This window comes from Cervus canadensis, chromosome 7 (assembly GCF_019320065.1).
Source record: "Cervus canadensis isolate Bull #8, Minnesota chromosome 7, ASM1932006v1, whole genome shotgun sequence".
Lineage (NCBI taxonomy): Eukaryota > Metazoa > Chordata > Mammalia > Artiodactyla > Cervidae > Cervus > Cervus canadensis.
In genome coordinates this window covers 91,144,528-91,166,241 of record NC_057392.1, presented here as the reverse complement: position 1 = coordinate 91,166,241, position 21,714 = coordinate 91,144,528, and the positions used below count along the sequence as shown (strand labels likewise).

Here is a 21,714-nt window from a genome sequence, read left to right as displayed (position 1 = left end):
GGCTCAGACGGAAAAGATCCGCCTGCAATACAGGAGACATGGGTTTGATCCCTGGGTCGGGAAGATCCCCTGGAGTGGGAAATGGCAAACCCACTCCAGTATTCTTGCCTGGCGAATTCTATGGACAGAGGAGCCTGGTAGGCTACTGTCCATGGGGTCACAAAGAGTCGGACACTACTGAGTAATTGGTTCTCCTTTTTTTTGGTTATTAAAAAAACAAATAGTAATAAAAAAAAGAGAATATCACCATATTTAAAAGAAAATTAGGGGGACCACCCCCAATTCAAAAGCCTTATTATAATCTCTACCAACATCTAAAAACACATAATTGATTTACCCAATACACTTATTCTACAAAATGGTGCACCTGTGATGCATAATGCACTTGGCCACAGGCTAGAAATACACAGGTTGAGAGCAACGTCCCATGGGAAAAGAAAATCTCAACAAAGTCTTTTTTAAGAAATAGAATTATAATCATAGTGTAAACAATTTTGCCTACTTTATCAAATTAGACTGATATAATAAAACAGTTTTCCATGTGCTATGTAATCCTATGACAATTATGTCAGTGGTTACAAATATATTTATTTTCCTATTGCATGAATTTAATGTCAGTGGTATCCGATAAACAATATATTTTTGTATAGTCTTCCAAATAGTTCACCTAGCAATTATTTCAGAATTTTATCTTGGAAAATATTTCTTAGCAAAGCTGTGGCATCAAACATTTTCAATGGCTCTTGAGGCTTCTTATCAGAGTCTTACTTTATCTTACTTAAATTTCTAAATTTGGAGTGATAAAATCTATTAATACAAGTCTTCATCATGTCATCTTAATGCAAAAGTATGAATGAATACTGATATAGATGAGAGATTTAAGAAAACATAAGGTTCATTTCTTTATATACTATTGTGTGCATGCATGCTAAGTCACTTCAGTCACATCGGACTCTTTGCGGCCCTATGGATTGTAGCCTGCCAGGCTCCTCTGTCCATGGGATTCTCTAGGCAATAATGCTGGAGTGGGTTGCCATGCCCTCCTCCAAGGGATCTTCCAGGTCCAGGGATCAAACCAAACCCAAGTGTTTTACTTCTCCTACATTGGCAGGCAGATTCTTTACCACTAGCACCACCTAGAAAGCCCTTATATAATATGTCCAGCTTTACTGCAAAAGAAGAATTGATCAGTTGACTTTATTATTGGTTTTCAGGCCCCATTTCACATAATCTTTAAAAGTCTTAGAAGGAAGGAATTGTCATGAATCTCTTTTGTGAAGTCGCTCAGTCGTGTCTGACTCTTTGTGACCCCATGGACACCAGGTTCCTCCGTCCATGGAATTTTCTAGGCAAGAGTACTGGAGTGGGGTGCCATTTCCTTCTCCAGGGAATCTTCTCGACCCAGGGATAGAACCCAGGTCTCCTGCATTGTAGACAGACGCTTTACCATCTGAGCCACCAGGGAAGTCCTGTAATGAATCTCTTTTAGGAAACTCCAAAAGTGCCGTCTATGATAATGTTGATTAAATAGAGTGAATCCTGACAATTGATGGATTCCTCCAAATCTAAGACAATAGTGTTGATTTTCTGCAGTTTAGAAAATAGTTCTTTAAGTTTTGTGTTGTTTTTTTTGATGTGGGCCTTTTCTCAGTCTTTATTGAATTTGTTACAATATTGCTTCTATTTTGTGTTTTGGTTTTTCTGGCCACAAGGCATGTGGGATCTTATCTCCCTAACCAGGGACTGAACCCGCACCCAACTACACTGGAAGGCAGAGTCTTAACCACTGGACGGCCAACAAAGTCCCTGTTCTCTCTTTTTTAGAATCAAGAAAGGGTAAAAAAATAAAATAAAAAACAGAATGCCTTCCCCTTCCCCATGCCCACCAGTCTCCCATACAGACCCGCTTTGCACCGCAGCGATCCTACCCACGCCCCATCACCCCAACCCTCCCCAACAAGCGTGGAGGTTTTCCAGTTTGTCTCTGGATTGTCTGTGTGTGTGTCTGTGAGCATTAGGCTAATTTATGCTGCAGAAACCACCAAGTTCAAAAAGTAGTGAGGACGGAGCTGGAAAAATCACAGTAGCCAGATGTGTCTGCCACAAACTCACTACATAAATTTAATCGGGGCGGGGGGCGGGGGGGGGGGGACGACTACTGGAAAAAGACAAAGTTATGATAGCCCACATATAAATCTAACTTCCAGTAAACTTTCAGGACACCTCTCCACATGCTTTCAGCAACACTAGACTGAGGTGTTCCTTAGCTATTTTATTTGCTTTTGGTGAAACGTCTTTAAGGGCCTTTGTACACTTCCTGGAGAGACACGGGAGCCAACTTTGCAAGCTGAGCGGAGACAAGATTTTCCATCTTGTCTTCAAAAGCGTCCCCTGCAAAAGCAAGCAGGCAGGGAAACCACACATGTGTTTATAATTTGAAACACAGATCGAGACAGACCTGGAGGACAGACGCTGGCCTGGTGGATGGCACATCTTCAAAGAGGGAGTGTGTGCGGGAGTGTGTGCGAGAGTGTGTGATATTTTAAAAATTCCTATAGCATTAAAAATACACCCTGGCTGCACTTCACCAGAAGTTTCTGAACTGGCTAGGGCTGGCAGTCTGGTGAAGCTGTTACACAGGCTTTATTTTTCCTGTCCTGTCTGGGAGGGCACTGGCACCTCAGGTCGGGGCCTTGTTCCAAAAACAGGTCTGTTAATGCGGGACAGCGCTCAGCACACCACGGTCGATGATCGCTAGGATTATCACAGAAAAGCCAAGATTGCCGGTCACTTTCTCTCCCCCAAAACTTCTGAAAACGTGGGGAGATTTTAAGTTACTGCAAGATTTCACTCCTCGTGTGCTGAGAAAGGGCTTCCTAGGAGGCACTAGTGGTAAAGAACCCATCAGCTAATGCAGGAGACGTAAGAGACGTGGGTTCAATCCCTGGGTCAGGAAGATTCCCTGGAGGAGGGCATGGCAAGCCACTCCAGTGTTCTTGCCTGGAGAATCCCCATGGACAGAGGAGCCTGGCGGGCTCCAGTCCACGGGGTCGCAGAGTCGGGCATGACTAAGTGACTTAGCACGCAGGCATGCACATGCTGAGAAATGGGAAAACCTGGACACCAGTACACTCGCAGAGGAAGAAGGTTCTGCAGGTAGAGCTCAAGGTGAACCTGCTCTTCAGGGACTACCTCTGCCCACGGAGGGGCCAGGGCTTGAGCAGGCGTCTCTTCATCTTCTCACCATCACTGGCTGGGCTTAAAGATTATTTTCTCAACATGGAAGCAAAGGGTCTAAAAGATCAAAGTTTCTAATGCACACACTACAGGCTCTTCCTCCAGCTACACAGGGGCCAGAAAAGTGAGGACAGACCAGGCGGCCAGTTTGTAATAATCGTGATAACAAGACAGTTCTTAGGGGGGCATTCTTTATGCTATGTACCAAAATATGCAATACCTAAATAATCAAGACTTCTATCGGGAAAAGACTATTACTATCACCAAATCACAAATAAAGGAAATGAGACCCAGGTTAAAGAATAAGCAAAAGTAGTAAATGTCTAACCCAAGAGAGAAACTCAGTTCTGACTGTAAGTCTTCCCATTAACCACTATACTAAAAAATCCCTGCCCTCCGCCCCACCCCCATCACTGCGGTAACAAGCTAACTGATTTCCTTAGCACGTTCCCATTGTTTCCTGTATTATGATATGGCCTGAGGAGAGTCCTTTTTTGTTGTTGTTTGCTTCATTTTTCCCCTCCTTCAATAAAACAGAGTAGCTATCAATAGTAATTAATCATACCAACGAACTCACTGAAAAGACATGAAATCCTACCTGGTTTGTGTCACAGGGAAAAAAAAAAAAAATCAACTTTCACACAGACAGTAATCTTCCTCCTTCACTGTGTTACGTAAAAGTGAGGATTTCAAACAAGCTGTCAGCCCCCAAGTGATTCAGCGTCCACTCGGGGGTAATCTCTGTCTGCTCTTCACTATCTAAAGCTCTCCAAGACCTTCCTTTCTGCTACCATTCACTGCGTATCTCCAGGGACTCGGACTCAAAGGGGATCTATCTGCCCAGATAGAAGCAAACTGGATAAAACCTAACAGACAATCCAATTTGGTAAACACGAAAACAAAAATTTCCGTTAAAAATTAGACCGAGCTGGAGAGGGCTATTTGAAATAACCCCTTGAGAGTCTATTTTGTTTTACTTTGGCATTTGAAAAGAGAGCAAGGTTAATTACACAACAAATCTGCATCCTGACAAAAGTATGGTCACAAAGTCACTCACCAAATGACTTTCACAAAGTCACTCATTCCAGGATGCCTTCAAGGGATGGGTGTCTTCTCTTGCAATTAAAATCTGACTTGACTTACAACCCACATTTCAGGAATATACCCACTGAAAAACTGAGATATCCACCGGCAAAAGCTTCCCTCATAGCTCAGCTGGTAAAGAATCCACCTGAAATGCAGGAGACCTGGGTTCGATCCCTGGGTTGCGAAGATCCCCTGGCGAAGGGAAAGGCTACCCACTCCAGTGTTCTGGCCTGGAGGATCCCATGGACGGTATCGTCCACGGGGTCACAAAGAGTCGGACACGACTGAGCGAGATTCGCTTGCTGGCAGTGGTTTAGTCGCTAAGTCGCGTCCGACTCTTGAGACCCGTGGACTGGAGCCTGCCGGGCTCCTCTGTCCATGGGATTCTCCAGGCAGGAATACTGTAATACCGACTTACCGACTGCCAAAAGGTTTCTTGGGCTGGCAGGGAGTCCGGGGACCGGAGGAGACCTGAAATATTTTCACCAGGGGGCGCTATCCTCACCGAAAGTAAAAAACAGTTCCTAATTTAAAGCTCTTTGCACACTAACCAATCTAAAATAAATCTTTCCTATTTTTTTTTTTGAGAACGTTTAACTTGAACAATGAAATGGTCCTCAAATATAACATATAATTAAATAAAACAAAATAAAGATTTTATTTCCACAAAACACAATGATGATAATATTTCATTATGTGCCAGGCATGGATCTACACGCTTTAAACTTACACAACCTCCTCACACTGTAAATATAATCCTCATTTTACATATGGAGAAACTGAGGCCGAATTAAGCAACTTAACAGAGTCACCAGTAGGCAGAGTCAAGACTCCAATTCTGACAGTCTGACTCCCAGGGCCATGTCTCTAATCCACAGGAAAACACAGCATTGCAATATAAGGAGATTTATTGCTGAATATATTTTGCTATATCACTGATTATGGTTGCTCAGTCGTGTCTGACTCTTTGTGACCCCAAAGACTGTGGCCCGCCAGGCTTCTCTCTCCATGGAATTCTCCAGGCAAGAATACTGGAGTGGGTTGCCATTCTCTTCTCCAGGGGATCTTCCCGACCCAGGGATTGCTCAAACCTGGGTCTCCCACATTGTCTGAGCCATCAGGGAAGCCCATGTCATAGCTCTAGAAATACATAAATTAGACTAGTAAAGGTACTCATTCTATCACCTGACAGTAATGTTCATTGCATTTTGACATCATTTTCACATAAACCTAAATACACATCGGTGAAGGGGACCTATGACTTAAGTTCACTTGTCAGAGGCATGCCATTGAAAAAACCAAAATTTGAGATTTAAGAAGTAGAAGGAAGATAAGGATCTTCTCCACTTAAAAGGTAAAAAGAAAAAAAAAATGTGGTTGATAAAACAGACCTAGAAATTTTGAGTTATCTTCAAAATAATGACTTTATATATACATTATATACATATATACACTAATAATATAAATAGATATACGTAAACAGATGTATACCTATTATTTTCAAAATAATGAAAACAAAATACCACATGCTAAATCTTAAAAGAAAAAGTAGAAAGATCTGCTCTATTTTTAAAGATTGATAATAGAGAGTATAAACTACAGGCAAAGCTATAGCTTAGAATAAAATACTCTGAGTAAATCATTTATTATTAGGACCATATTGTGACTCTAAATTATCCCCAGTCGTTGGAGCTTACTTTGGACTCCCCACTATATTCCCATTCTTGGGATACATCTGTGATTCTCAAGAGGCTAGGAACACATTCTGTAGTGGGCAAACACTCAAATATTACTGGAAAAATCCCAGAATGTGTGTCTTGAGAAATTCACTGCCCCAATTTATTAGAGATCTGGGGGAAAGTGTTTCATTCAGCCACAGGTAAACTGGTTTCAGACATTCCGATTACAATTTCTTTAGGTAAACTTTACCAACAACTGGGCTTTTAGTGTGTTGGGGGGTGAGGGAGGACCTCACCTGTGCTTTTCAGTATTAAGTTTTTAGCATTCAAAGTCCTTCTAATCTAGTCCTCTTCCCTCTTGGGCAGTTTTTAAAAATTAAGGGAAGTACACAAAAGAGCATAAACAAGGATATTCACTCCAATATTGGGTGCACTAACAACACACTGAATCCAAAGACCCATCAGATGGAGGCCAGTTAAATATTTATATTGGGCAATTTTTAAAACAACAAAAAAAAAGACAGCTTTGTATGTACAGATATGGAAGTGGAAAAACCAAGGTGCAGAACAGTGGATATAATGTGCTAGCATTTATGTGAAAAAACATACATAAGACTGGAAACGCTGATTGACTCCAGACAACACCCAGAGGACTGAGGCATGGTGATCACAGGGAGACTTACTTTTTGACACCCCTTTGAAAAGGGTTTGAATTTTTTTAACCAGGTCCATGAAAGATCTTTTCCAATTAAGACTGACTACAAAGTTGGCAATAATACTTTAATAATCAGCTTTTAGAACTTTCAGTAAAAATTAAATGGTTAAAGAAACCCTGAAACAGTCTAATGTTACCTAATTTGTGGTTTCTTCGCTACACTCACATCTGCTTTCTGCTTAAGCTCTGATATACTGGGGACAAATGACTCATGGGAAGCTTTGGTTTACCGTTGCTCATAGGAGCAGCGGCACCATTGTGCCTGATCTGCCCTTTAGATACAAAACACAACAGAGGCTGTTCCCAGTCGTTTCCCTTTTGTATATATTTTACATCTGCAGGCTTTAAAACGGTAGATCCAGACTTCCTGAAAGAAGGGACAATGTATTTACTTGAGTATACTGACTCAGATCTCCTTGAGTCCATACTCACCGTGGCTAAGCCACAGTTATAAACGGAGGGTGTCTAGGAAAACTGCTTCCACTTTTATCTGTTCATTCTTGAAAATCCAACAGAGATTCTTTTCATTCTCTAAAATTCTGTTCTGTATATAAAAACAGTCTCTGGACATCTGATCTTAAATGGAAACGTCACCTGAAAATGGCACTATCTTTTAAAAAACCTTAAAATAACTTACAGGGGCATGGGAGAATGACTAACAACAAAAGCTGACTGGTTCTGTCACAGGAGGGTATTCATTCACACCTAATTCTCTCCAGTGGGTCGAATTTTACTTTTTTTGCAATTAGCAGAAACTAATCTCAAGTCTAAAATCACACCTATTCAAAATGAAGTGAAATGTGAACCGTCTTATCCTAGGGTAGGTGTGGGGAGAAGCCACTCGCAGATTATGCAAGGGTTGAATGCATCCTAAAACCAGACCAGCCTCGGTTTCAGCTCTGGCTCTACTAGCGCACAAGCCGGGACTTTGGGAAAGTTTCTGCATATATAACATGGGAATGCTATCACTTCTTGTAGGGTCATTGTGAGGACTGAATGAAATAAGGCAAGAAAATACCTGGTCTGGTGTCAGTCACACATTTATGAGGGAGAAGAAAAGGAAGGAAGCAAAGAGATTTGAGGCCAGGACTGTACCCTTTGGGAGTCTTCAGGGACCAAATTCACAGGAAAGGGATAAGAGCCCTACTTGCCTTGGTGTGGGAGAAGACAGGCCTAAGTGATTTTTCCAAGAGCTTCAGTAAAGGTAACCGGAGAGGATGCTGGAGCTGGAGTGTCAAGCTGGGTAGCAGTGTGATAGCCAAGAGGCCAAGAAAAGACGGCAAGGGCAGTGAAAGGGTCACACAGCCAGAAGGGAGGAAAGGATGCCATCTGGGTACGCGAGTAGGCACTGAGGCAACCAGAGCTGCTTCTGAGCTCCAGAGGCCCTTGCTTGAACGTCTGTTTATCCAGCTCCAAGTCAAAGCTTACCAAGATTCGGCTGAGACACGGCCATGGACCTCTGGGGCGCTGGTGTGGAAGTGGCAGCTGGGTGGAGGTTCATGTGATTCAGGGGCTGATTCATCGCCTTCCTAGGGTCTTGCCATGTGGTGATTTTTTCTATGTGACTAAAAGAAGGAAAACAATTATCTCTTTAATTGTTAGCATCATCATCATCATCACCAGTAACAACACAACAGTTAAATGGTGCTGGCCTTTCTTCCTTCAGAATCTGCTTACAGGAGGTTGACACATTGCTTCCAGCCGATGTCAAGCTTGCCCACTTACCCTCCATCCAGGCTGGGCCATGATGGGGATTTTGCAGGGGACTCTCTGATAATAAGTCCATGATTTAGTTGACCAGTTGCCTCCATGTGCAAATGCCCTCTTAAGGGTTTCCTGCCTTACTGAGGATGGGCCAGCCCCAGCACACCTCCTCAAGTCCAGGGAGCCTATGTTCTCCAGTCCCCAGTGCTCACTGCCATCCAAGCATTGGGATGCCAGAGCGCAAACTCCTCTCCCAAAACAGGACCCTGCTCTCCTGCCCATCAGCCCCCCCATACTCTCCCTGCTCATGTAACTGACATAACGAGACACCTCCGCCTGGCCCCAGCCAAAGACAGGGCCCTTGAAACCAACCTCACAAACATGACATTACATGGCTCTTACTGAGGGTGAGACACTGCGAGGTCCGCAGGAAGCTTGTTTTCTGCCACGCAAGGTAACAACTCTGTAGCTGGGGAACAGAGTAGCCGGAAATACATGTAGGAAGTGCTCGATTATGGAGACACCCAGATTACTGAGGCATAAAGGCTTCCGGAGAATAAGACCTGGTTAGACTTTCAGTCATATACAACACCCAAGCTTTGTTATTAATCTTAGAGAAACCAGAAGGACATCAGCTTCCGGCCCAGAGTTTCGAGGATGTCTTCAGAAAGCTGGGTGGGACCTCTAGCTTTCCCACCTCCGTCCAGACCACATCACAAGTCAGTTCTGGCGCCTTACAGACCCTGTGTCACTCCATAAACTCAATCTTTTTTGAGAGTTTAGTACGTTTTTCTTTTAAAGATAAGCATGTTCATTCGGTGCCACAAATCTGTTTTCTGAACTATATCAAAGATCTTTCTGTATTTATCACACACAACAGACTTTGATGGCAGAAGCTGAACGTCAGTCCGTTGTTCGAAGCCTTGTAACTAGGTTGCCTCTCCCAAGCCAAAGGGCAATGTCAACCCCACATGTTATAGATCCTTTTAGATCCACGTGAAAAAGCAATCTCGTTCCTTTTAAACACAGCTTATTCTTGAATAGCAATGACTTCCTTTGAATCCTTCGTGTGAAAAACCACTATTAGTATCATTGGGTTTAATCCTAAATCAGTGACTCTCTTATAATGGAGTTATATTTATCTTTTCTTTTGCTTCCATTTCCTCACATCTGAATACGGCCTCAGCTAAAATTCTCCTTCAAATTTCTTCATCCCAGACTAGAAGTTATTGCCATGGGACGCTCATTCATTGCCTTGAGTGAAAACTTGGATGTTTTCCCAAGAAGGCCTTTAAAATGAGTATGATTTAAAAGGAAAAGAAAAAAAAGTCAGCTTCCATGCAAGAGGCAAAATTAAATTTAGCTGTAGAGTTTCACACTGTAGGAGTCTTTAAAAAATAATCAAAAATAAATTGGGAGGAACAAAAATAAAAAACTAAGACGATCTTGAGGAGGGTCTGGTGGTGGTGGTGGTAAGGAGACTGAACTGAAAAGATGAAAATCAACTCTCTAAGGATCAAGAAACAACTGTCTCAGTTACACCTTCAAGGTTAACAACAGTAATTCTGTTCAAAGAGTTCGTAAAATTCTCTGTCAACCTTTGGTCTCATGGAGACTCATAGCCAGCCTCAGGGGGGTTGTCCCAGTCTTCCAAAAGAGGAAACAATTGATGAGGATGTCAAAGTTGAGTAAGCTCCCTTTAGCAAAGTAATTAGAGCTAAGAAACCCTTTGACTACCTATTCCTTCAGGATTCCATATTACTAAAACACACGGTAAGCAAGAAATACTTCCCACTGTACCAAAAAGGGAGGCATCCTTCTCTCTTTCGTGGCCCTCTCTTAGATCCCCCGACACCATGAATATACTGACACTGCCGTAGACCCATCAGGAGCGCGGCCCAGAGTGAGAAGCAGTGATATAGAGAAATTCACTGGGCGTGTTCAGGTGCTTTAGTCGTGGCCAGCTCTCTGCGATCCTATGGACCATCGCCCGCCAGGCTCCTTTGTCTGCGGGATTCTCCAGGCAAGAATACTGGAGTGGGTTGCCACACACTTCTCTTGGGGATCTTCCCAAGCCAGGGATCAAACCCGCATCTCTTATGTCTCTGCATTGGCAGGTGGGTTCTTTACCACCTGGGAGACATTTAAGGATACTGCTCCCGGTCCGTGATCAGAACAATACAGGAACCGGAATGATGGATTCTCAGATGCCAGTCCCCCACTCACGCCTCCCATTATGAACAAGTGGGCCAGGGCTCTCAAGTCTGCAGAGAGCAGAAAGGGTCACGCCCAAAGTGGTGGAGGAGCCCAGCTCGTCTGAAGACAGCCACTGCGGCCCACAGCCTCCACCCCCTGGGAGAGACGGCAGGGCTTTTCTGGGTGGACACTCTGACCCTCATCCTAAGAGATCTGACCCCAGAGACGCACAACTCAGCCACAGCTTCAAGCCCCCAAACTCCCCCCACAACCGTGGGAGCTCCTCAGCCCACCCTTCAAACTCCACACCCCGCCAACGCTTTTAAAGGAGTTTTGTTCGCAGCGGGTTTGATAATTAAATGTGTCACTCACTGTATTCCCGGAAGACTTGAGAACGGAGGGGGAGCCTTTCATACAAGAGCAGCTCTCTTTGCTCTGAAATAACTCTGAGAAGAAAGCCACTCCACTCCCCAGCCCCTGCATACCCCTCGACCCCAGGGCAGTTCTTCTCTAAACCTCAGACCGGGGTGACTCCTGGTCTGAATGCCGAGAGCAAGGGCATTGCTCAGAAGAACTTAATCCACCACTCATGATTCGATTTGAAAACTAAATTCATTTAGCTCCCCTCACCCTATTCCCAACCGGAGGACAAACCACGGCTCTTTCATACTGCTGCCTCATCTCTGCCCCGTCCCTCAGAGCCACTGAGTCACTTCCTTTCTTGTATTTCTCAGTGCAGCCTTACTGCTTGCCAGGACCCGCAGTTTAGCTCAATCAATCTCCACTTCCCTGCTACTCCCAGCCCTGTGATGTCATTCTCTTGCTGAGTCCACTTCAAGCAAATGTCTAAGGGGGAAAAAAAGAAAAAAAAAAATGATGAAAGAAAAGGAGAAAGAAAGGATGAAGGAAAGAAAGAAAATGTCTCTCTGCTGCTTTAAGTCCAGTTTCCCTTAAAAATTTACATATGTAATATTTATATACACTTATATATGTGTGTTCAATCTGCATATTAGTGTATATTCTGTGAACACACATTCTATGCAGCTTTCATATGAAAATGGAACAGAGGACTTCCCTGGTGGTCCAGTGGTTAAGAATCCACCTTCCAGTGCAGGGAACAATGGTTCAATCCTTGATCAGAGAACTAAGTCCACACACTGTGGGGCAATGAAGTGCCACAATTCACAAGCCCACTCACCACAGCAAAGACCCAGCACACCCCACTTCCCTAAAAAAAGGAACCAAAAGGAAAAAAGATACCAGAGTATTTAGGCTGATACATGCAAGTAATGGGCTTCCCAGGTAGCACAGCAGAACGAATCTGCCTGCAAGGCAGGAGCCACAGAAGACTCAGGTTCAATCCCTGGGTCGGGAAAACCCCCTGGAGGAGAGCATGGCAACCCACTCTAGTATTCTTGCCTGGACAATTCCATGGACAGAGGAGCCTGGCAGGCTACAGTCCATGGGTTTGCAGAGTTGGAAATGACTGAGCATGCGTAAGCAAGGAATAGGCTCACTGGAGATTTTTTTCCCCCTTAATCTAAACTCTTCTATACTTTCCAGTTTTGAACAGTGATAATGTACTGTTGTCATAACCAGTGAAAACAAAAACACTTCTGATGCCGCAAAAAGACAAAAAAGGAAAATGATGCATGAAAATGCAGGCCATAGGTACTAAAAAGTTACTGGAGATAAACTAGAGATTTGGCTCCTATTTTTGAGTGACCAAAGTAAGAAGGGAAATGGATTCAATTACCTGTCTCCATGCTCTTTATATAAGAAAAAAAAAAAAAGCCAGTCTCTAAGGGAAAGAAAAACTCTTCTTGACACACACTTTCACACACCCAATCTTCCTGGACTGAAAAAAAAAAAGATGTCTGCAAGGATTTCTCATGGAAGCCCCGGGTGGTGGGCAATGGAAATGGCACCTGTTACAAAGGTGATGGAGTCTCTTCCTCTCCCTTCGGGGGCTCCTTTGACCACGACTTCCCAGACTGCCTTTCTTCACAATCTTCTAGAGGACAAATGTACAACCACACCAGGGTCTGTGAGAGCTTCAGTTCTGAGGACCTGCATGCTTGCCCAGGGGCAAGAAAGGTCAAGCACTGCTCTGAGAAGATATTAGGTTGGAAATGGTAGTTTATGGAAAGCTGCGTTGTGTTAAATAATTTTTCCTTCTAGAATTTGAATGTGTTCTTCAATACAGACGAAAGTTGGGAAAGCCATTTTACGTATTAGGCATATTCTGTGTTTGGGGTTAGAATGTCATTGAAATCAGTCGGGGGGGTGGGGGCACAGCATTACCACTCTCCCAAGCACCCTCCCCTACAGGCCTGGCCCCTCCCAACAGCCTCCTGGAGATTGTTAATCTAGCTCCTATTTGCATGACCTTTCACCTGGGTGAGGTCACTGGCCTCCAGTCTCTCAGGTTTTGCTTCGGTCCTCCATCCCTTCCCCACCCTCTCTATCTGACAATCCCTCCTCTGACACACCTCCAGACTCGTCCCTAGAACAGCTGGGTCTGTGGTCCCCACGGCCCTTGACATCCTGGGAGACAGTGTGAGGCACTGTGTCTTCTGGGAAGACCACAGGCTGGGAGTCACACACACCTGAGTTTTGGCATTCTTTTGTTTTTTGTGTTTCTTGGTTTTGGCCACACCTCACAGCTTGTGGGATATCCAGTTCCCCAACCGGGGGTCCAACCCGCACCTTCAGCAGTGAAAGCTCCAGAGTCCTAAGCACTGGATCTCCAGGGGATCCCCACATATGCCTGATCCTGTGTGACCTAAGTGGACAAGCCATTTAACCTGGTCTCAAGCACCCATATCTACGAGACAGGGGTAAAAAAGCCAACAAATGCTCCGGTTCCTTTTTGTGAGGGTGAACAAACAGCTGTTCTGGGAAGCCTGTAATCAGCGAGGTCACCTGCCGATTTCATGACCAGTTCACTCCTTAGCCAGTGAGCTCATGGAAGATAGCTCCGGCCTCCAGCCCAAGGCTGGCGACCTTTGGCTCAACAAGCCTGGACTGTGTAATACCTGTAGTGCTCGTGCATGTGTTAGGCATAAAAATGAAAAGCATTTGATACATATAAAATCTTGACTGGCTGCAGAACCATGAAAGGCAAAGATAAAATCTTATCTGCAGAAACAGAATCCACCAGCTTCTTATAGCCCAGGAGCAGGCTTGCTGTTTTTTGGATAAATTTACCCCCCCGTTCATGACCTATTACACTAACTTCATGGAAAGAAGCCACAGAACAAAGACTTTCCGAAATAGAGAAAGCCTATGTGATACATTTTGTATTGCTGGAAGCATACAAAGATATAAAAATAGTAATGACTATGAGTGTTTAATTCTAAAAGAATTTGGAGTTCATAGCAACATAAGCTGTCTGCTTATATACGTGGGCAAAGATTTCATGTGCAAGTATAAGTGTTTGGCCTTTTTACTCTTCCTCCTGTCTTAATATATTACAGAGTTTCACATTAGTTGTGCTGGACATTACTCAGGGCTCCCTCAACCGAGCTCTTAGGGCAAGACTTAAAAGCAGCTTCTTCTTTCCTACTACCGTCTAGATAGATGACTATGTGCACGTGTTAGTCGCTCAGTCATGTCTGACTCTTTGCAACCCCATGGACTGTAGCCTTCCAGGTTCCTATGTCCATGGGATTCTCCAGGCAAAAACATTGGAGTAGGTTGCCATTTCCTTCTCGAGGGGATCTTCCTGACCCAGGGATCAAACCCAGCTCTCCTGCATTACAGGCAGATTCTTTATTGTCTGAGCCACAAGAGAAGCCCAGTTATAGACAACCACACCAAAGAGATGGGAATGTAAAGGCTCTAAGTGTTGTGAAAGTGAAAGTGTTCCGTCGTGTCCGACTCTTTGTGACCCCGTGGACTGTAGCCCGCCAGGCTCCTCTGACTTGCTCAAAACTCAATTCATGCTCAGTGCTTCTAGGCTTCGTCATCCTGCCAATCCCAGTTTCTCTTTAACCTCTCCCTTCATTCTTTCTTTTTTATTTTTTTGGCGGGGTGGGGGGAGGGGTCGGTACTAATATTTCTCTTACAATGCAACACAAGCTCTTTTGACGACAGAAAAGGCCCAGTGGAGGCACAGCCGGGTTCCTACACGTGGCCGGCACTTGAAAAACAAAAGCCCTGGAGCCCACAGAGTCTTCACAAGCCCAACTGAGGGCATAGGTAAAATACCTTATTTTTAAAAATCAGACATTTAAAGCTCTTTTTTTGACTTAGCAGGCCAATTCACCACCCTCTTCATGGTATAACAAATGTTTATACAGACTGAAGATGATTTGCTTAAAAACTGCTAACTAAAATAGATTTGCAACTTGCTTGTTGTGAACCCATTCACTTAAACTCATCAGTGTTAAAAATGAAAACTGAAGCAGATTTGCATGAGGTTGATAATTTCCCAGGCAGGTCTTGCCGAATAAATTGGACCCACTGTCAGCAGAAAACACATGGTATGCCAATGTTTAATCCTGTACCAGATGGCAAGGAGACTTGCCCAGGACTCACATAAAAAGCTGAAAATTTCCCCCAGTTAGAATTAAAATACAAATACGTAAAAGCTGGTTCACTTTCTCGTTGTATTTCAGGGATAAATGCTGTCTGTGTTTCAATTACATTAAACATGTGGGCAGTGTGTTCTGATTTAAATTTCAAGATCTGGGAAATGACACATCATATCTTCCTCACGTCTTGCATTTCTCTGAGTGGAGCCTTTTGTTGTGCTTTGTTTTTTTGCCAGTGATACTCGGCTCTTCTGACTGACACCAGAGACGGGTCTTAATCACGAGAACAAAGACAGCTGGCATGCACACTTATAATTCTCCCAGGTTCAGACACATACCCCCTCCAGACAGTTCCTCGTGTTGTTTCGTCTCTCAGTCACGTCCAACGTTTTCGCGACCCCATGAACTGTAGCCCACCAGGCTCCACAGTCCGTGGGAATTCCGAAGCAAGAACTTTGGAGTGAGTTGCCATTTCCTTCTCCAGAGGATCTTCCCAACCCAGGAATCTCCTGCATCTCCTGCACTGACAGGCAGATTCTTTACCACTGAGCCACCCAAACCCAGGGAACAGTAGGAGCTGATCACCATGGAGGCCCCACAGCAATAGCAGCTCAAAGCCCACATCTAAAGTAGCAATCCAATCTGATCAGTGAAAGTGAAGTCGCTCAGTCGTGTCTGACTCTTTGCGCCGACCCCATGAATTGTAGTCTACCAGGCTCCTCTGTCCGTGGGATTTTCCAGGCAATAGTACTGGAGTGGATTGCCATTTCCTTCTCCAGGGGATCTTCCCAACCCAGGGATCGAACCCGGGTCTCCCGCATTGTAGACAGCCGCTTTACCATCTGAGCCAGCAGCAGTAAATTGTTCCCCTCTGTTTAACCCTATCAGTCTGGCTGGATAATAAGGACTTGTCTTTTGAATATATTGACAATTGGAAATAAAGTGCTAGCTCTTCACCTGGCTGAAAAGACACACAGCTAATGTTTTATTTTCTTTCTAAAGCAACCAATCTCCCTCCCAAGTTGTCATCTTTCCTATTGTCAGCCCAACTGATGATTCTTCATCCCAAAGCAGCTTTCATTACATTACAATTGGTTATAACTCTTTTTCTGTTCTGCCAAATTCCTAAACATCACCATCACTTGCTAGTCCAACGCATAAGAATAAAAGGTACAAAGAGGTAAAAGTCAAGCTGCAAATGTACCTAGCTGACACAGCCATTAGAAAGCTATAAAAACTGACTCTCTTACGTTATACAATAAAGGTGACTGTTCGCATAACACAAGTGTGTTGGCTGAGAAAGCTCATCCTTCTTTGAAACCACAAGGAATTTATAGTTAAAAGGTTCCGGTCAGATTTTCACTTCGGCAGCTCATCAAACATAGCTGCAGTCTATGACACAGGAATAATAACTCATACATAAGTAGGGGATTTCTTTAGGATCCTCTAATAAAAGATGATACAAGACCAGAAGCATTATTTTGGTGCATGCTTCCGGTCTCTACCATTCACTTGCCAATTCAAAAAATTTCAGCGTTCTCTGGAATTCCAAATGAATGACAGGGATTGTATTTTTAACTACCAGGCTCTAATCCTCTACTTCCATCTCAGCGGTGCCAAGAAGTCTCCACTTGTTGAAATCAGCAGCAGTAGGAGCCGAAGCAGCGAGGAAGGTCTTCAGGCACTTCCTCGTCAGCCAGCCTCGGGCATCCATCTACACGAATCCGGCTTTTCCGAACCTGCTCCATCTGGACAGAGAGCTGAGTCACACAGAGCTGCAGTGAGTCCCGAAGTGCAGAGTGAGCCCACTTGAGGCTGTAATAATCATAGTTCCTTCCTGAAGGGGCTTATTTACCAGCGTTTATCCCTGGGGTGAAAAAGCCGGGGATACCATGAAGTCGCCACTTCTAGAGAAAGCCTCTTTGGGAAGCCCATGACTCATGGACATGACCCAGAGGTGTGACTCAGTAACCTCACTCCGGAGGGTGAGCTTTTGTGTGAGAGGCACCCCCTCATCCCCGCTGAGGTCCCCAGCGCCACATGACCGGAGCAGACCTGACTTCCTCTGTGCAAACTGAGCCAACTCTTGCTTCACCTCACTTTTCCTATTCCCAAAAAAAATCGAGAAGAAAAAGGACTGTGCTTCTGTTTGCTTGTCTGCCTCTGGCCAAGTGCCCTAGAAGTTATCAACACTGTTCTTTTTTTTTTTTTTTTCGCTTTTCATGTCAGGATCAATAATGGTATTAAAAGATTTATAAACCACATTGTTTCCTGTGTTGAAGCTGAACAACCATGTAAGAGTTTATTTTACCAGGTTTTATTATTTCCAGGCATCAAGTATAAAATAGGTGCTCGGTACCTATTTTCCCACTTTTTCACAAACAAAAATAGGGGATAGTAATGAGGAAAAGTGAAGATGAGGATCTTAATGAATGGTGAATTCTAAAATTATCAAAGGAAGTGAAAGGCATTCATCCATTCAGTCACTCAACAAACTGTATTTACCCCAGGACAGTATGTTCCATGAGGATGCAGCCCCAAAAGCAGTTCTGGCAAATGTGGAGTGTGATGAAAATTACCACTGCAAATCCTTTAAATGGGCCATAATGTACAGTGTGCTAAGCTCTGTGTATATTATAAGGTCTTTCAGTAAGTCCAACACAGCCAGATCTTTCCAAGGTTAGGACATGGTACTATTTCTATAGCCAAGCTCCAGATGAAGTGATGCTGTCCCCAAATACTTATGTTGGGATTTGCTAGGCATGTAGAATTGAATTCATGCCACTTAAATAGATGATCCTGAATGCCTGCAGTGTCCTCTCCTCCCCGGGAGGACGTAACAGAAGATGCAGCGTGGGACCTGGAAGCTGGCAATCAGGTGGGCAGTGGCCACGAAATAAAGGGTGGTGTGGAGGGTAACAAAGCCCACAGCCTATTTTCATTGTTGCTATAAGAGGTCCAGAGCCTGACACTCTATCTCAATAGCTGCATGTTAGATACGCTCCAGTATCGACAGCATCCGACATCTGGGAAGCAGCTTTAACCTCTCCATCAGTTTTTAAAAGAAAAACTTTTTAAGCTACCAAGATACTTTAAGTGCTCAAATACTTTGAAAATTGTTTTTCCAGGCTCCCCATGCCCAACACATGTTTCAACGTGTTGTTTTTCCAGTTGTCCTTAAATGGGACATTGACACACTGCTTGTGCCGGTGGGCCAAAATGAACTAAATGTCACTTGTCCAAGGAAATAGGGCAGACCCTCCAAAAAAACCAAGAACTCTCTTGGGTTAGTCCAGTCTCTCCTCTGTTCATGTGGGGAGAGCCAAGTCCTTTGGTTTGTTGTTGTTCTTGTGTTTAATTCCGGGAAGAGGATGGGCCACCCTGGTCTTCAGCCACTTTATGCACATGTTTGAACGACAGGATACAGGGAACTAGAGCAGAGACTGGCATGAGCCCCAGCCCCGGTCTGGAGGAAGACTGGAGGTGCTTCTCAGAGCCAGCATCCCATGCTGCAAGAAACAGTTTGCAGGAGCAAAGACAAAAGGAGGGGATTGAGTTAGGTTTCCCAGCAGGGAGGGGAGAGAAACACGGGAGGCCGTGAAGGTGATCACCAGGCAACACTGCTTATGTTTCCTGTAAACCCAGCCCAAAGCGTCTCTTTACGTCTATTTCTTTGCATCTTGGGTTGAAAGCATCACCCAAATGAGGCAGCACTGCAGTGGTTTTGAGCCCTGCAGTTATCCAGTTAAGAGACCATGGACACTTCACGCAGTGTCTCCCAGCCTCAGTTTCCTCCACTGTGAAACAGGCAGAAGAACATGCTTTCATGCCTGAGGCTGTTTTAGATATTTCATCCCATAACAAAACACCCACACAGTGCCAGACACACCCATCACACTCCATAAATACTAATTCCACTTCTCTCTCTCATGAAAATCTATCCCAACTTCTTACAAAGATCTGAGGAATTCAAATGCAAAATTGTCAGCAAACACCCTACGGTACAGTGAAAATGGGGAAAAATAAGAATGGACATTAATTCACTGCAAAAGCTACAGATTTATATGATTTCACATAAAGCAGCTAACTAACCATTGATCTTGAGACAAAAACATTCTCAAAACACAAAAGAACAAGCAAACCACCAGCCTTTCAGTGGCTCCTTCACTACCACGCCTCCCCTCACCCTACATTCTAATAATAACAACTCTCAGATCCAGTGTAAGAAAAGGCCAAAGCTGAGATTCCTCTAACGCCTTTGTTAGGCACTTTTAATGGTGATGAGCATCCCATGTCAGCCCAAGACTTCCAGTCTCATGTATAAAGTAGCAAGGATTTTAGCTTGAAGTGAAAAGCATAAGACAATACTAGAAAAAGAGTACCTAACGCCTTTCCCTCCTTCCTAACAGAAATGCTCAAGAAGTTTTACCCGAATGAAGTTCTTTAAATCAATTACAGGGTGAAAATAGTTCACTCCCGAAGTTTACCCCAAAATGTAGGGGCACAGATTAGGTACAGAAACACAAGAAGACTGGAAACTTCTGTGAATCAACAAAATGGAAAAACAAATTAGCTTAAAAAGTACTACAGTTTTATACAAAACATGTTAATGCAAAACAAAAGAGTTAGTTTTGTACCCACGGGTGTATGTTAATCAAAAATATACTACTGTTGGGAATTCCCTGGCGGTCCAAAGGTTAGGAGTCTGCCTTTTCACTGCTGAGCGAGCCCCCGAGTTCAATCCCTGGTGGGGGAACTAAAATCCCATAAACCAAAATATACACACACACACATACACACATGCACGCGTGCACACACACACACACACATATATTTAACAAAGAACAGAAAATATATTTTTTCAATTTTTTATGACTTATTAACCCATCCAAACCCCCACTGTTCTTCACTAACATATTATAGCTAGCATTACTTCTCATAGTTAAAAAACATCTATTTAGGTGTATACACTTTTAATTTTGATATGATTTTTAAACTTATAGGAAATGGTGTAGCAGAGATCAAACATTTTTATATCTTAACATCGACATGGGCTGAGTGAGCAGCTTCTTGGTTGTGCCTTTTTAATTGGTTGGCAGGAAAAGTTTTCAAACTGGGTTCACTTGTTAATTGAATCTCCAAATAAGCGTTCTTAAAAGTGGAGGAAACATGTGTGAATAACATTTGACTTCTCAGGCCAACATCCTTCCAATTTTTGGAAGGAATACTCTTCCTTGTACAGACCTTGATTTGAAGAAAAAATAATAGTATCAGAAACCCCCACATCAACTCTCTCCAGAATGTATGATTTTAAAAAAAGATAAAAACACAGCTTCAGGAAAAAGTTTTAAAATGCCCTTAAAATAGTCACCAAAGAACCCATAGCCTCATTGAGCGTCACTCTTGCATATTTTACTAAACTTAATTGGTAACCTCTTTCTGGAGAGTAGTTTGTCAACATATTACAAAATCCTCGAAAAATCTTTGCATTAGAAACTCCTCCACGAAACACATACCAAGGAAACAGAAAGATATGGCTGAGATGGCCAGCTGCTTCTGAATATCTACGCGCCCTCTCCTCTGGGTGCAAGGTGTGGCCAACAGACTAAGTCAGAGACAATAAACAGAATGCTGTGTGAAATTCTAGGGAAGTTCTTTAAACGGAAGGGATAAACAGTCTTTTCTGCTTTCCACCTTCTTTATTCCAGCCTGGAAAGTAGACGTTATGACCAGAGCTACAGCAACCCTCTTAAATCATGAGGAACGAAAGCTACTCAGCAAGAAAAAGGCAATGGAAAAGAGACAAGTGCATGCAGAACCACCACATCAGCCTACGGCCACGCCACCCTGAACGCGCCCGATCTCGTCTGATCTCGGAAGCTAAGCAGGGTCGGGCCTGGTTAGTACTTGGATGGGAGAACCACCACATCAGCCCTTGATCATCTTAATTTAATGTCAGAGACAATCTCATTTCATGGCCCTGTTAATTACAAACATAATTCCAAACCAATAAGCAAGTATGCAAAATGTTTGTGCAAGGATGTCTGCTGCAGTTTTATTTATGTCTCAAATGTGTTAAATGGTTCAGTAAATTATGGGTCAGCCAGACCACGGAAGACTGAACAGACATTACACATGACATGGATCTCTACTTGTTAAATAGAAAGTGAACATAATGCTATTTTGGTTAATATCCAAACATATGAATAAGAGGAAAGCAGGCTTTAGTCATATCTTTAGATTTCTTGATATTTTCTCCACGTTGTACAATAAGCATTACTTTCCGATCAGGAAAAAAAAAAAGGAGAGAAAGAATGAGAAAAGCTATCCTCCTCTGCTCTGCTCCAAGTAAACTCGCTTCCTGCTGAAAAAAAAATAACATTGCATTCCACATTCGAACTTAACACTGCTAATTACAGCCTCCAAGAAAAAGCCCACAGCTTACTGAACCTCTTGTAGCTGAACCTCTTGCCAGTCCCTTAGCTGTGAGCTGGAACAGGCACCATCCCAACACTCGAGTGCTCAGCCTAAAGGTGCTGGGAAGCAGGGAGGGGCGCGC

The 21,714-nt window shown here is 43.6% G+C and overlaps 1 protein-coding gene across 2 annotated transcripts in view; it reads right to left on the bottom strand.

Annotated features, from left to right (window-relative positions):
• Nucleotides 1–21,714, bottom strand: part of WWTR1 (WW domain containing transcription regulator 1) — a 138,112-nt gene that overhangs the window by 51,139 nt on the left and 65,259 nt on the right. For both annotated transcript variants that reach the window (XM_043474047.1, XM_043474046.1), the window contains exon 3: nt 8,146–8,282. In XM_043474047.1, the coding sequence (XP_043329982.1) occupies nt 8,146–8,282 (137 nt within the window). The remainder of the gene's footprint in view (nt 1–8,145; nt 8,283–21,714) is intronic.